Source organism: Melozone crissalis, unplaced genomic scaffold (genome assembly GCF_028551555.1).
Source record: "Melozone crissalis strain CALT ecotype California unplaced genomic scaffold, PUWL_Pcris_2 ptg000019l_1, whole genome shotgun sequence".
Classification (NCBI taxonomy): Eukaryota; Metazoa; Chordata; class Aves; order Passeriformes; family Passerellidae; genus Melozone; species Melozone crissalis.
In genome coordinates, this window is record NW_026535797.1 from 3336779 (window position 1) to 3351351 (window position 14573).

A 14573-nucleotide genomic window follows, 5' to 3' on the forward strand; every position below is an offset into this window, starting at 1 on the left:
CCAGACATTATTCCCATGGGAGCATTAAACCCAAACATCCCATGGGTTGGTGTTTCAGCCCTTTTGTGGTGCATTTTCAGAAGCCTGCATTTTCTGAGCCCTGCACGGAGGCTGTGCTTCCTCCCCAGCACTTCTGTGGCCATTTTGGGCTGGCAGGACCATCAGGCCAGGGAATCACAGAATGATTTGGGCTGGAAGCACCCTAAAGCTCATCTAGTTCCAATTCTTTGCCATGGGCAGGGACATATTCAACTAGAGCAGGTTCATCAAGCCCCATCCAGGCTGGCCTTGGAAGGAGTGTTGTGTATGCACAGGACAGACCACAGCCTTTTGCTGTTCATCTTTCATTCTGTTTTCAAACATTATTAATCTCTTTTTTTGTTTTCCCCTGCTCCCAGTTTTGCTCAAGGCCCATTGAAAGATGCTCCCAACCTGATCTGCACCCCACACACAGCCTGGTACAGCGAGCAGGCGTCCCTAGAGATGAGAGAAGCTGCTGCCACCGAAATCCGACGCGCCATCACAGGTACCAGCCCCGGGCATGCTGGGCTTGGCTCCCTGGTGCCTGCAACAGGAGCCAGGAGGAGCAGAGACAGGATTCACCCTGCCCAGGGGAAAGGGATCTAACCCCAGTCTGCTTCCCAGGAAAAGAGCTGAGAACCCAAAGTTCCCTGTTCAGTTGTGATTGGGTGACAGGTTTTATGTTAGTTTTATTTTTTTAATGAATGGGTAAATACTGGTGTCTGTGACTGGGAGGAAGAACAGGACAGGGAAGCTGCTCCTGTTCCTGGTGCTGGTCCACAGACACAGCACTGCATTCCAAAACCAAATTCCAAGGTGGTGGGCACAATACCCCAGCAAAAAAAGTTCTTCTCTTCCCCCAAAAGTCACCCTTAAGGGAACAGCTCCTCTGAAAGCCAAGTGCTGGGAGTGAGGGTGGGAAGCTGGTCATTAACCCTGCGCCTCGGGACAGCCCAAACACCTCCTGAAACAAGGAATGTGGGATATTTTTTCCTCCCACCCCTTACACTGACAGACATAGTGGAACTTTAAGCATTGCTGCTCTTTGGAGGGTGATCAGCCGGGCCCTGCCCGACACAGCCTCACCTTTCTCTCCCACTGCAGGGCGCATCCCGGAGAGCCTAAGGAACTGCGTGAACAAGGAATTCTTTGTCACGACGGCCCCGTGGTCAGTAATAGACCAGCAGGCGATTCATCCCGAGCTCAATGGTGCCACGTACAGGTGAGCGGGAGAACGGGAGCACCGGGACACGCAGGGACACGCAGGGACACCGGGAACACCGGGCTGGCACGGCGAGGGTGGGCACCCGGTGCTGTCACCCCCTCCCTGGGGACCAGCACTCACAGCACGGAGGTTCCTGATGGGATTGAGCCAACCCCAAAGGGTGGGTGCAGCCTCCCTTCCCACAGCTGCATCCCTGTGGGCTGGGAGTCACTGGGCAGCGTCTCTGGAAGTGGCAGGAACCCCCCCAGACCCCCCCCACAAACTGGATGTGAGTTCTGAATGCAGCAGCAGCTCGGTGCTCCTGTCCATGAGTACCTCTGTAAGCCAGGCCCAGCCCACAGGTAGCCACAGGAAAAGCTCCAAATACAGGGCTGTAGTCAGGTGACCCAATTTCCACCTAATCCGAGATTAAGGGTTATTTACTGCTCTGTTTAGATGGCTCCAAGTGTGCTGGTAGGAGACATAAGGCTCAAGGAACTGGAGCATGGGCTCATTCAGGGTATCACCACTGCCAAAAATACTCTGAGCTATAAAATGCCCTGCAGGGCACATCAGGTCATGTCAGGCAGAGCCAGGCCAGAGTCACCCAGCAGCAGAGCCCAGGACAGCTCCTGGCAGCTCCTGGGCCATGCAGGCCACAGGCAGTGAAGGCCCCAGCAGAATGCCCAAACCTGGAGAAAGCTGCCCCTGTTCCCAAACGCGTGGGCAGTGCCAGCACCCAAGGACAGGCCTTGGCTTCCCAGCTTAACCTCTCTGCAGGGAGCTGCAGCCTGGCTAAACTCCCTGGAGCCCCTGTAAGCTGGCTCAGCTCACCACCCTCACAGGCAGGTGAAATTCCCTTCTCCCTTCCCAACCCACCTTGCCTCAAGGCAGTGGAGCTGCAGGGAAGTGGGAGCCCTCAGGCCTCACATGGCCACAGAGCTCCACATGGATTTGTCCTCATTGCCCCCACATTACAGCTGAAGAAATAATTAATATTCTCCTTTTTCAAACTCAGTGTTGTTTCTTGGAATGTGTGCAATTCCTCCTGCTCTTGGAAAAGCTAATTAGATCTGATACCATCTTTTGAGTTTTGCTGTTCCACAAGGAAGATGCAGCTCCAGGAAATATTTACAAACCAGGTGTAGGTGTTCAAGGTATTCACACACAGGGATGATGGGGTCAGCACACCAGTGTTTGGGCTTTCAGAGAGCATTCCAGATGGTTCCTTACCCAGATTTCCAAAGGAGAAGGGCCTCTCCATGGTGAGGGCACACGACAAGCTGCAGTTCAGTGGTGTGGCAGAGGACACTTACCCAAGGCACAGCAGTTGGTGTTTAACTCTGAGCTCTCCCTTGTAACTTAAAAGGAAAAGCAAACCTGGCTGCAGGAGGGAGGTGGGACCTCCTTGCTGTGTTTCCTCCAGTGGTGCTGGGCTGAGGGTGTGTGACGAGCTGTGCTGTGACAAACCTGCCTCTCTGTGTCCCCTGTGGCAGGTATCCCCCCGGGATGGTCAGTGTGGCACCAGGAGGAATCCCAGCAGCCATGGAGGGCATCATTCCCGGCGGCATCCCTGTCACCCACAGCCTCCCCACAGTGGCACATCCTTCCCAAGCTCCATCGCCCAACCAGCCCACCAAACACGGCGACAACAGGGAACACCCCAACGAGCAATAGCAGATAATTTAAAAACCGTTCAATAAACTTAGGACCAAGAGACATTGGAAAAGAAGTTATACATGAACTAAAAAGAGAAGAATTTGATACGAAATTTGTAATGTTGATTTTGGACAGAGGCATCATTGATGTTCCGGTGTTCCCGACAAAGCGACAGCAGCCAAGACTGGGGAGAAGCCCTGGAGAAGTCACCTGCTCCCTGCAGTGCTGAAAACTAGGATGTGATACATTAATGAGCAACTTCTGTTATTGTGTGTTGAGTTTCCTTCATCTGTGCATCAATCACATGAATAAAAATGAATTTCTTTCCCCCCTCAATTCCTTGGGAAGGACAGGGCTCCTGCACTGTGTCCAGGCCACTGAATTAAGCCATCTTTACAGAGTTAACAAGAAACCATTGTGTGGCTTCAGCCGTCTCCTTTCTCTTGCATCTGGTGACCTCTCCTAACAGGGGGCAGCAGTCCTGGCTTAGAAGTGGAAGAAAAAAAAAAGAAAATACTCCTCCTCCTCCTTTTTGCAGTGGCCAGTGCCGTGTAACAGAAGTTCTCCTGCCAGGTCCGAGTTCCAGCCATTCCAGCTGGGATCTGTGGGATGGGAAGGGCAGAAAGGGCTCCTGGCAGTGACCACTGCCCTCCCAGGCTAAGCAAAACCAAACTGCCAGTCTCTTCTCTGCCCAATACACTGAATAAAGTAGCTGTGCATCCACCTACGCCCTGCAATGATGCAAGAAAAAATAAAAGAAAAAAAAGAAAAGAAAAAAAAAAGGAAAAAAAGAAGAAAGTATTAAGTTTCACACACTATTTGTACTCAGATATATTTTCTCAGTTTTAAATCTGCAGCTATTTTATCAAGTGGAAAAAGTCTTGAGCTGGAAAGGGTTCAAGAATAATGTTGCATTTCCTTATGTCTCAGGAAACACTTTTTATGGTAACTTGTCAGACTGTCTATGAACAAAATCCACTTTTTTAGACATTGATAAAAGTCTTCTTTTCTTCACGTGATATTTTATACAAGAACACTTCAAGATGTGTTATTAGATGTGACTGATTTTAACAAATCCTATTAGATTTGTATCAACTAGTTACATGTTATATTCATAGTCTTTTGTGAATCACCGCCTTTTGTTTTTAAAGATGGCCTGTTTTGAGCCTTTGTATGGGTACATTCCTGTTTCTGTGACAAAAAAAAAAAAAAAAAAAGAAATCTTGAGCTGTCCCAAACAGAAAAAAAAAGAAACCAATGGCTATCAGTATGTTTTGGTTTAGTGTGTTACCGTTACTGTATTTGTTTATTGTAAAGGTGGACATTTAGCGTTCAGTGCAGTTTTCAATAAAAAGTGATAAAATTTCTATAATTTCTGAAAGGCAAGAGCTCTCGCTGCAATCTGGGGCTTGGAGACACTGAGAGGTAACCATAAGGTACAGAAACATAACTGTGGTCACACTTGGTGCATATTTACAGTCCAGTGGGAGGGGAAGGTCCCTTCCCACTCAGACCATTCTGTGATGAAGAGATCACTGTGGGTTTCCACTAAGTACAAAGGCAGCTACAACTCAAACAACATTTTCTGTACATTCTCAAGAGCTGAAGCATTATCAAACCATTGGAAAATAAAGCCAAAAAAGTGCTCAAGAGGTGCTGCTGGCTTTGAGCCTCACTGGGCAAGAGGCCTGTCTGTTCTTGTTTCCACCCTTCTTTACCACTGTGTCCAAGTGCCACACACATGGAGTTAGATGGGGACTAAAAAAAGCTGAAACCAAAGTGTCCAAGTTACAAAACTCTGTATTTTGTTTGCTTAAAATTAAACTGAAAACTTGGTTACCAGCTTCAAACATCCACACAAGAGGTCACCTGTTACAGAGTGATTGCTCCTTGTCAGTGCTCAGCACAGCCCAGCAGTGAATTATCCGTGACCTCTGTGAGAAACTGGGATAAAACAGGTCACATACAGGGGGAGCATTTGGGAGACACCAAAATGACCATCAAAACCAAGAGGAAAACATTGAATTGATGTTTAAGGTTTAGTTGTTTTAAAAATAAACGAGCCCTGGTACTTTGTTTCTCGATAATCTGGTCCCTCCCTGCGCCGCAGGATCCGTGTGCCAGCAGTGACTCCAAGCTCACAACGTGCTGGAGCTTTCATCCAACTCACAACTTCCCTTTCAGCCAAAACCAAGGTCAGAAGTGCCACAAGCTCAACAGGAACACAGGTTAAGCCATCCCAAAGGTTACAAGTGCCTGCAGGGAGAACACCAGCAAAACATGCAAAGATTGGAGCCGTGGAAGGGGAAGAACATCATCACAGCTGGGAGATGCCAGAGCACCAGGAGCTGCAGCTCTCAAATGGAAAATTACTGGGCAAAGAAATTGGAAATGAACAGTTGCTGCTGAAGGTTTGTGGCTGACAGAGCCATGCTGCTGTTGTCCCACTCAGGGAAAGCAGACAGGTTATCTCCTGGGATAATCATCTTTTTCTCCAGGGAGAACTCCAAAGATGTCAAAGTAGCTGTCAAAACAAGCAGCTTCAAGGTGACAAACACTGAATAAAACCTCTCAAAAAGGTATTAGGGAAGTTACTGAATCAAAGGGAGAAAAAGGAAAAGCAGAAATTAAAGTCTCCACACACACAAACCAACCTGGGTATTGGAGGAAATACAACTCAGGGGTATTTGCCATAAGCCATGCAGCAGAACTTTGGAAGAATCCAGAATTACTAAATTTTAATATATTAAAAACAAAAGAAATACAGGGATTTTCACTGAGGAAGTCATAAATAAAACCAGAAAAAAACTCTTGACCAGCTGTAAAGGAGGTAGCAATGAAAAGCTAAGTTCTTTGCTAGGAAAGCATGTGCTGCTGCGAGCAATATATGAGGAAAATAACATTGAGAAACCCAATTTTTTGTATATATTTTCATGGCTGAAAGTGCAGAACTTGCTGCCAAGCTGCAAGGGAGTGTGTGCAGATGAACCTCAGTGCCTGTAAACTTTCAGGTGTGTGACTGAGGAGCCACTGACACACACTGACTGCAGTGCGAGCACGAAGCCGGGGGCTGCAGCTCTTTAATCTACCAGTACAGGAGGTTTGGATTACTCTGATTCTGGAAAAGACTTCACCAGCTCCCAAAGGGCCTGTGAAGCATGTGAACCTGAACAGACCACTGTGCAGCACATCAGAACAAAACAACAATGATCAAGGAAGCCAAGTGATCCAAAGTACCAGGACTGTCCTGTCGGAGCAGTGCGAATTCATCGGTGCACGCGTGTGAGATCAGCTGAACTGAGCCCAGGGAACTGCTCAGGGAGGGCTGGGGGACAGGGGCACACTGCAGGCTGCCCATGGACACCACGAGGGCAGGGCAGGAGAGCTGGGCCGCTGTGGCTCAAGGCAGAATTTCACACTGGTAATTCTCCCCTTGGGACAAGCTTTGCTTCCCCGAACAAACAGCACTGCCAGAAGAACATGGGTGGGAGGTGAGAACTCCTCAGCATCCTTGAGCAGCCCATGGAACCAGGGGCTTTTCCTTCTGTCCACAGGGCAGCTGGGATCTGAAGTTACAGGTCTGGCCACTGAGAGCTCCTCAAGCTGGCCGAGTTAGGAGCACCATGGTCACAGCATGACACATAAACCACTCCAGCACAGGCTGCACGCCAGCTCAGGGCACAGAAATCCTCATCCCAGCTTACCCTGCATTCAGCTCCCTGACAGAAAAGCTTTACACCCTCAGCTAGACAAGGTATAAAAGGATTTCACTGCAAGGTAAGGATAAAAACAAATCCCAATTTAGAAAGGGAACTTGAACCAGGACTGTGTGCTCATGAAGAACCCCTGTAGTATGTGGGGCTGGGTGGTGAATTTGGGTCACTCACACATGGCAGAGCAGCATTCATCCTTCACCTGGAAATCTGGGCATGCACCAAGCAGAGCAAATCTAATGGCCAAAAAAGGTGAAGACATAATAAACCTCAGTGGAATCTAGGACGGGAGAATTGCAAAATTAATACAGTACTTCATTATTTCTTTACTTTCGGTGTCGTCACCAAGTTTCTGTAGGAGTTGTGCACGTTTCAACACCATCTAAGCAGCATTTGGAAGAAAAAGCAGCAACTTCCTCAGGGTTTCCATAGCTCTGAACTACATAAAAATAGGTGCTATGGGGCTTCTTTCCAAATTCTAATTAAACAATTTCATCTACTGCAAAATTTCTTATTCAACCACCACACCATCAAAAGTGCTTTCCAAGACAACCTGAATTGCACTGTATATGTAAAAACTGGCATTAACCTTTAGTGTTTCAGTGAGATTTTTAGATAAACTTTATCCATTACAGGTTACATGGCTAAAGTTATCAAATATAATAAAATTTCTACTGGAGAATATACTCTGAACTTACAGTCTTAGGAACTTACATAAGTTTAAGTATGGCCACATCAATCAACATGCAAGAAATTCCCAGGTTTACATACTGAGAAATATATAACAGTGCTTTTAAACAACTTGAGCATAGATTCTTTCTTTTTAATTAGAACTGCCAAGTGGATTCTCACTAGATTTAGTGACCGAGGAGTAACCTTTAAAAAGGTGTTTTTTCATTTGCAGCAAAGTTTGAGTGATCAAAGAATAAATGATAAAAATGATATAATTTGTAACACAGCAAGACTGAGTTTTGACAAGATTAAATTCTCAATTGTATTCAAGTTCTCAGATTTCACACAATTTTGTTTAGTGTATGCTCACAGGAATAAAATCTTTTAGGTCACTTCTCTGAATAAATATCCTTATGTATACTGAAAGGAAACTATTAACTATTAGAAGAAAAAATAAAAGGCAAAAAAAAACCCCCAAAAAAGCTTTTTCAGGAAACAAATCATTTCACTCAATGTAAATTTAGCTTCTCTTCCAGTTTGTTCCATAGAGTTTAGGCTTTATTACGTGGGCACAGCAATAACTAAAATATTAGTAAAATAACGAATGCATTTTTGCTTATGACTTGCTGTGGATATCTGTGCAAACAAAAAAAACCTCTCACAATCTGACCTGGGCATAGTGAGATTTCACAGGACAAGGCCTTTCAGGGAAATGTGTCAGAGTATCTAAAAGGTGATGGAGAAGACCAGGTTCTACTGTAAAAGAATCTCAGAGGGAGGAGATATCCATCCAGCTCACATGTGCTTTCAGAAGTGCCCTTAGTTGAAAAATTTCTCTGCAATAATTAAGATGCTGGTATACGTTTCCTATTACACAACCTCTTACACAACCACATGCGGTACATTTATAGACAGATTTACAGTCAGAAAGAAAAATGGGGTCGGTTTGGTTTGGTTGGTTTGTTTTTTTTTTTTCCATCTTGATAATAAAATTAGCTGTTTTTTGTTTCTTTTTCGTGTTTTTATACAAACTGTAGTCCAGCCCACTCGGCTCTCTCCGGGCAGCAGGATGAGCGTTCCATCCTCTCCCCGTGCCGTCGGAGAATCCTTCCCGGCACGTATCCCCTAACCTGGGTCGCTCCACACCCAACTGCTACAGCACAACGCTCACTCGGGGGCACACACTCTGCGCTGCTCATTTGCACTTTATTCCCCCTCACTCATCGTCGTCATCCTCGTCCTCCTCGCCGTCGGACAGGGACGTGCAGGGCCGGATCTGGCGGTAGCGGTCCAGCCACTTCTCCACCATCTGGGTGACCAGCGGGTGGTTGCGCCGGCGGGAGCTCTTCTGCATGGCCACCAGGACCCCTCCCTCGGTCACGCAGCAGTCCAGCCACTCCCGCAGCAGCTTCTCCTGCTGCTCCTCGTTGCCTATCTTTGGGGCACACAAACACCAGCAGTGAGAATTCCCAAACGCCCAGCCCGGCCCTGCTCCCAGCGCGCCCCGCTGGATCCTCTCGTCTAAGATTCTCTTAACCTCACCTCTGTACAAGGTAGTCACCCCAAGGCACCACCCCCACAAAAGGAAAAAACTGATGCCCACTGCATTTTCAGCCAAAGGCTCTGGAAGTACTCTCCAGCTCTTCTAATCCATCCATCCATCCATCCATCCATCTTTCTTTCTTTGTCTCTTTCTCTCTCTCTCTCTCTCCCTATTTTTCACATGTCTATTTCCAGTACGGCCTTCAGTTATTTTTAAGCAGCTATTTATCTACAGTAGGCACCATATATAAGGAGGGAAGTCCTAACAGAGCTTTCTGGCTTTACAAACACAATTTAGAAGTTCTTAACATGAAATATTTTCTCTTGTAAAATGTAACAAACATCATGGCTTGCTAAGGAAACATCACTTTCTCCCAAACGCCCAGCGCTGGCCCTTGCTCCAAGCGTGCCCCACTGGATCCTCTTAATCTCATCTAAGATTCTCCTAACCTTGCCTCTGTTCTAGGTAGCCACCCCAAGGCATCACACCCACAAAAGGAAAAAAACTGATGCCCACTGCATTTTTAACCAAAGGCTCTGGAAGTACTCTCCAGCTCTTCTAATCCATCCATCCACCCCTCTCTCTCTCTCTCTCTATTTTTCACATGTCTATTTCCAGTACGGCCTTCAGTTATTTTTAAGCAGCTATTTATCTACAGTAGGCACCACATATAAGGAGGGAAGAGCTTTCTGGCTTTACAAACACATTTTTGTAAGTTCTCAACGTGAAATATTTTCTCTTGTAAAATATAACAAATATCACAGCTTGCTGAAGAAACATCCCTTTCTAGACCTGAAGCTCATAATTTTCTCCTTTTATTTACAGAATGCCAACTTTCTGCAATTACTTCAGTTTTCCAGCCCTCTCTTCACCCATGCACACCCTTTAGGGAAGTAATTTCATGTCTTTATCATAGTTACTAAAGCAAAAATGAGTTGAGTTTCATTAGAATAGAAGGTGGAAAATGCTGCAACTGTAGGCCAATATTTGTGCTTCATCTTTTAGGGAAAAAAAACCCCAAAAGGCAGATTTCAGTCTTGCCTTAGTGACAGAACCCTTATTTTTGTGTCCTTTTCTAGGTATGCTGATATTCAGTGCTCTCAGGCACAGGGTGGGATTGTTGGGGTGTCCTGTGCGGGGCCAGGTGCTGGACTGAATGATCCTTGTGGGTCTCTTCCAACACAGGACATTCTGTGATTCGTTTCTGTGATTTACATGGTCAATGAAGTTACATTCTATTTACAGAGCTGTAAATAAGCATCAAATTTGTTGGAAAATACCTTTCAGCATCACCTGGAATGATGGGGAAGGGAGCTGCAATAATTACCCGGAACAGCACACTCCCTGTAATTCTCTAGACACCAAAACTCAGGGGGCTACAGAGATTGCTGAGCTTCAGGGAGCAGCTGTGACAACGTCTCCAGCACACACCAGGTGTTTCTTTCTTACCTCTTGAGCAGAAAGGAAGTGAATGTGCAATAATTTCCTCTCGCTGTCCACCAAGGGTAGAAAAGTAACAGTAACATCATCGTCAGTGTTCAAATTAGCACCAGCGCCTCGATTGCCATAGCCGTCATTCTCCATGGCAACCAGGGCGGAGAAATGGCCCCTCGTGTAGCCCAGAGCTATGGGACTCTTCCAACAAAAACTCTGTTCCCATAACAAAGGCAAATACACACCTGTGGGCAAGGAAAGCACAGGGGAAGGCTCAGAACTGCTGCTCAGCAAGGAAGGGTTTTGATACAAACCGTGTGGTTTGGGCCAAAGAGAAGCACAGCACATTTAAAACATGCATGGTTTGGTCTGCACTGATACAGGCCACACTTTGCAGTAGAGCTAATTGTTGTTAATTAACACAAGTCCATCTTTGCAACGCAAGTTTAAACATAGGAGTTTACAATCACAACCACTACATTACCACAGCCCTAAAATGTATGGTCTATAGTGCAGTGATGAGCAAAAAACAAGATTAGAAAAGCTGCCTTTTATGTTTGATAATTCTTCTTAAAACTGAAGAAAAAAAAAGATTCTGCATGACAGAAATAAAGGTTACAGTCAGATGTCTATTTTTACCAGAGCAAAAATTCCACCATCTGCTCTCAAAACTTATCATTAAAAGAACTCACTGCACAAAATGTTACTCAGCACTGATGTAACCCATCCCAGAGAATGGGACTGCTCATATACAGTACTCACAGATTAAATTAACACACATCAATTATTCATATCAATTAAAAAAAAAAAAAAAAAGGAAAAAGCACCAAAAAGCTGATACTACTTTGCTCAGCTACAACCAACACCTGATGTCACAGATTCTGAGAACTGCACTTTTTCTCATCACCATTTTTAGCAATAAAGACAGCAATTTGCTCGAGGTCTCAAAATAAAACTGGAACTCCTTTCTTCCAGGAACATAAATAATTCTTGGTGTGTACTGCTGCAAGACAACTTAAGCAAAAGCACAGCTCACCTTGTGACAGGTTAAAAATAGCCCCACATAAACTCAAGTGCACATGTAGCATAGCAACCCCTCCTAGCACAGCTGCTGCTGCAAACAGCTCCTCACAGCCATGGAGAGGGAAGGGCAAGGCTCAAATGGGAACCTGAGGCAGGGGTGGCTTTGGAGGTTCTGCTTAAGTGTTGAGCTCATCTTTTTGTACTGCAGTAAAAATTAGTGGGGGCTACCAGTAAATAATTGTGCCTTTTTTCTCCCCTCCTTGTTTTTGAATTAACAATTAAGAGCTACCTAAAAGTCTTGCCATTTGTTTAAAATCAAGAGTCCTACAAGTTTTTACAACACCTCGATTTAAAGACAGATCCTCTCAATACATTCTTAGCCCTCCCTCCTGTCCCTATTATCAAGTCTCACTCTAAAGCAATGTTAAACACAAAAAGTGAAAAACACAGGATAAGTTTCACCAGAAAGTTTCAAACCTTTGCATTTAAGGGCAAGAACCAAACATCCAGACAAAATTAAAATTTACACTGAAGATGACATCCAGCCAAATGTAAGAAAAGCAGTCCCTCAATTCCTGGGAGCAGAGCTATGTGAACTTTCAGGACTGAAACTCATCTGCTTGCCTCCATCTCTACACTGAAATTCAGCAAGTGTTTGGAAATCTTCCTTCACCATTGTTTTATCCTGGTGAAAATTCCACACTAATCATTTCCCCAAGACAGAATGCTGTGCTGCACTTTCCATTCCTCCTCAACACTGTGATGAGCTCCACAAGAAAAGAATTTCAAGCATTGCCAGGGAGAATATCTAGTGCTCTTAAGAGTTATAAAAGTCACTGTGATATAAAGCCAGGAGGGCGTGTAACAACAGTTGACATGAACACGAACCACAGAAAATAAAGGGGATGGGCTGACACCTATCCTGAGGCCACTCAGACAGGATTTAGTTTCTCCAGCCTGACCTGATGATCACTTCAGTCAGTCATGTTTTTTCCTGTTCAATTTTAAAAGCTGTACATTTTTGCCACTAAATATATGTGGCTGGACCAGAAGGGTCATAGTTAGGGCTTGAGAAAACAGATCTTCCACCACTGAAGCTTTAGGATTTACAGAATTAACAGTCAGCTGGAATCTGGGGAAGAAGGAGGCTGGCAATTATGGGATTCACAGGAACTACAGCAAGGATGCCAAGCTGGAACAAGGAATCCCTGGGAAAAGAGTATTTTAGGGGTGGCTAAGAGGGTGCTACAAACTGAACCATGATGTTGAACAAGCATTTAAAAAAATTCAATTCTCCATTTCTATTATAGAGTGGTTTGGGTTGGAAGGGACCTTAAAGCCCATCCAGTTCCACCCCCTGCCCAATCTTCCACCTTCCCTGTCCAACCTGGCCTTGGACACTTGCAGGGACTTTTCTGGTGGATGTGATGTTGAACAGAGGCAGGGACACCCCAGCACTGCCCAGAGCTGCAGGTACTGAGCAGAGCCCACACACAGGCCCAGAGCAGGAGGCTCCTCCTGGCAGCCCACCTTACCCAGCCGGGGTTCAGCTGTGCCAATGGCATTGGATGAGCACACACTGACCACAAAAATGTGGCTGGCCAGGGAGAGGAGCAATTCCAGTCACTGTGACACTGGACTCCAAGTTCACCTGTTCCCAGGGCTGCTTCCATGCATGGATGGATGGGGCTTGTGGCAAGCAAATCTCAAGCTGCAACTATTTGGCTGCCTAAATTCCTGGAAACCCGTGTGCAGTAAAAGGGAGTTCCAGGCACCCTTCTGGTTCACAGAGCAAGAAAATTTCAGCACATTTAGGCTATGTAACACTTGTCTGCCTTGATGCCCAATCTAGGAAATAAAACCTTTGCAAACCACTAAGCCTTGGAGTTAAAAGCAACACAAAGCTGGAGTGCCAGATTTAAGTGACACAAGTACTGTCCCTTCCCAGCTGCCTTTCATCATCAAAACAAAAGCTAACATCTAACTACAATGACTACTAAACTTTTAGACTCTTCAAAAAGGTAATTAATTTCCCTGCATGAAGTTTTGTTATTGCCCCAAACTTAGAAGCCAAGACTCTAAATAGTTATAAATTAACATTAACTGCACAGCTTAGTGTTTTCTACAGATCATGGCCTTGCCTCCTTCCAAAATCACCACGTTTTTTTCTTCCAAATCACAAAGATGTTTTGGGAAGTCCTCAGCTAAGCTATAAATAAAGAGTGGGTCACCATCAAGCAGATGTACTTGAGGCCAGGAACATGAACTGTGGGCAAAACAAATGTCCCAAACCCTGGAACACACACAGCTCCTTCCCCATGGTTCTGTTTACAGCTCAGTTTGTGCAGATGCTCCCAATCCCCACTCATGTTTTATTATTTGAATAATGAAATATTAGCATGTCACAAAGGGGAAAGTTGCCCAAACACAGATTTGGTTTGCAAAGCAGAAAATTCATCCTTAGCAATCTACAGATGTTAAGTCTAAGCAAAACTGGACTGAGTCATCTTCACATTTATCTTAAGGAGAGTCAGACTGTCCTGAAGACAAGGAGGGAAAAAATTCAGAAAGAACCTGATCAAGCTATGTAAAATTATAGTACTGATGGGAAATAAGTCAGTATTCACACTTGCTGGAAAGTGTGAATCACTGAAACACAAAATTTTTATTCCCATTAAAAGTATCATGGAATTCACTTTTACAGGCACCATGCCCACTTATAAAATGAAAAACTTCAAGATTGGAGAAGATTATTTTGTTCTTTTTAATAGCAAATGAAAATTTATCTACAATAGCATTCCATCCTTTTCCAGACAGTCACTTCATGTCACTAGTGATTTACAGCCCACCCCTGTTGAAAGGTGAATTTAGAAAATGAAAGACTTACCTTGGAAGCGGGTATATCCTAATGTTTCTCCCCGAAAACTCTTGTAATATTTTACTCCATAAACTATAATTGGTCTTCTAAGAATATGTGCAAGTACAAAAATGTGTGTCTGCTCCAAACTCGCTCCAGGCTGAACCAAACACAAAGAAAGACAGAACTTGAAACAGAACTTACCATCCTCTACTTTGAAATTTGAAAAACAGTCTTCAAATTGAGAGAGAAAATGCTTTTAAGAGTGATAAAGCTTTAACAGGAAAAACAAAAGACTGGAAAATTATTGGAAATAAGGAAAAACATTTCAGCTTGTCAGCTGTCAGTAATAATTCTCTGTCCTACTGCCCAGATTCAATGTAATGGATTTCATTCCCCACTTAGAAATGAAACTCTACATAATGTTAGGTCTAAAAATAATTCCTT

At 44.8% G+C, this 14573-nt stretch overlaps 2 protein-coding genes across 7 annotated transcripts in view; one reads left to right on the plus strand and one right to left on the minus strand.

Annotated features, from left to right (window-relative positions):
• Nucleotides 1–3398, plus strand: part of CTBP2 (C-terminal binding protein 2) — a 131513-nt gene extending 128115 nt beyond the window's left edge. For all 5 annotated transcript variants that reach the window (XM_054277104.1, XM_054277105.1, XM_054277106.1 and 2 more), the window contains 3 exons: nt 399–526; nt 1126–1243; nt 2722–3398. In XM_054277104.1, the coding sequence (XP_054133079.1) occupies nt 399–526; nt 1126–1243; nt 2722–2902 (427 nt within the window). In that variant the 3' untranslated portion in view covers nt 2903–3398. The remainder of the gene's footprint in view (nt 1–398; nt 527–1125; nt 1244–2721) is intronic.
• Nucleotides 3399–6294: 2896 nt separating this feature from the next.
• Nucleotides 6295–14573, minus strand: part of ZRANB1 (zinc finger RANBP2-type containing 1) — a 44297-nt gene continuing 36018 nt past the window's right edge. For both annotated transcript variants that reach the window (XM_054277285.1, XM_054277286.1), the window contains exons 9-11: nt 14157–14286; nt 10262–10491; nt 6295–8704 (exon numbers count right to left, since the gene is read on the minus strand). In XM_054277285.1, the coding sequence (XP_054133260.1) occupies nt 8486–8704; nt 10262–10491; nt 14157–14286 (579 nt within the window). In that variant the 3' untranslated portion in view covers nt 6295–8485. The remainder of the gene's footprint in view (nt 8705–10261; nt 10492–14156; nt 14287–14573) is intronic.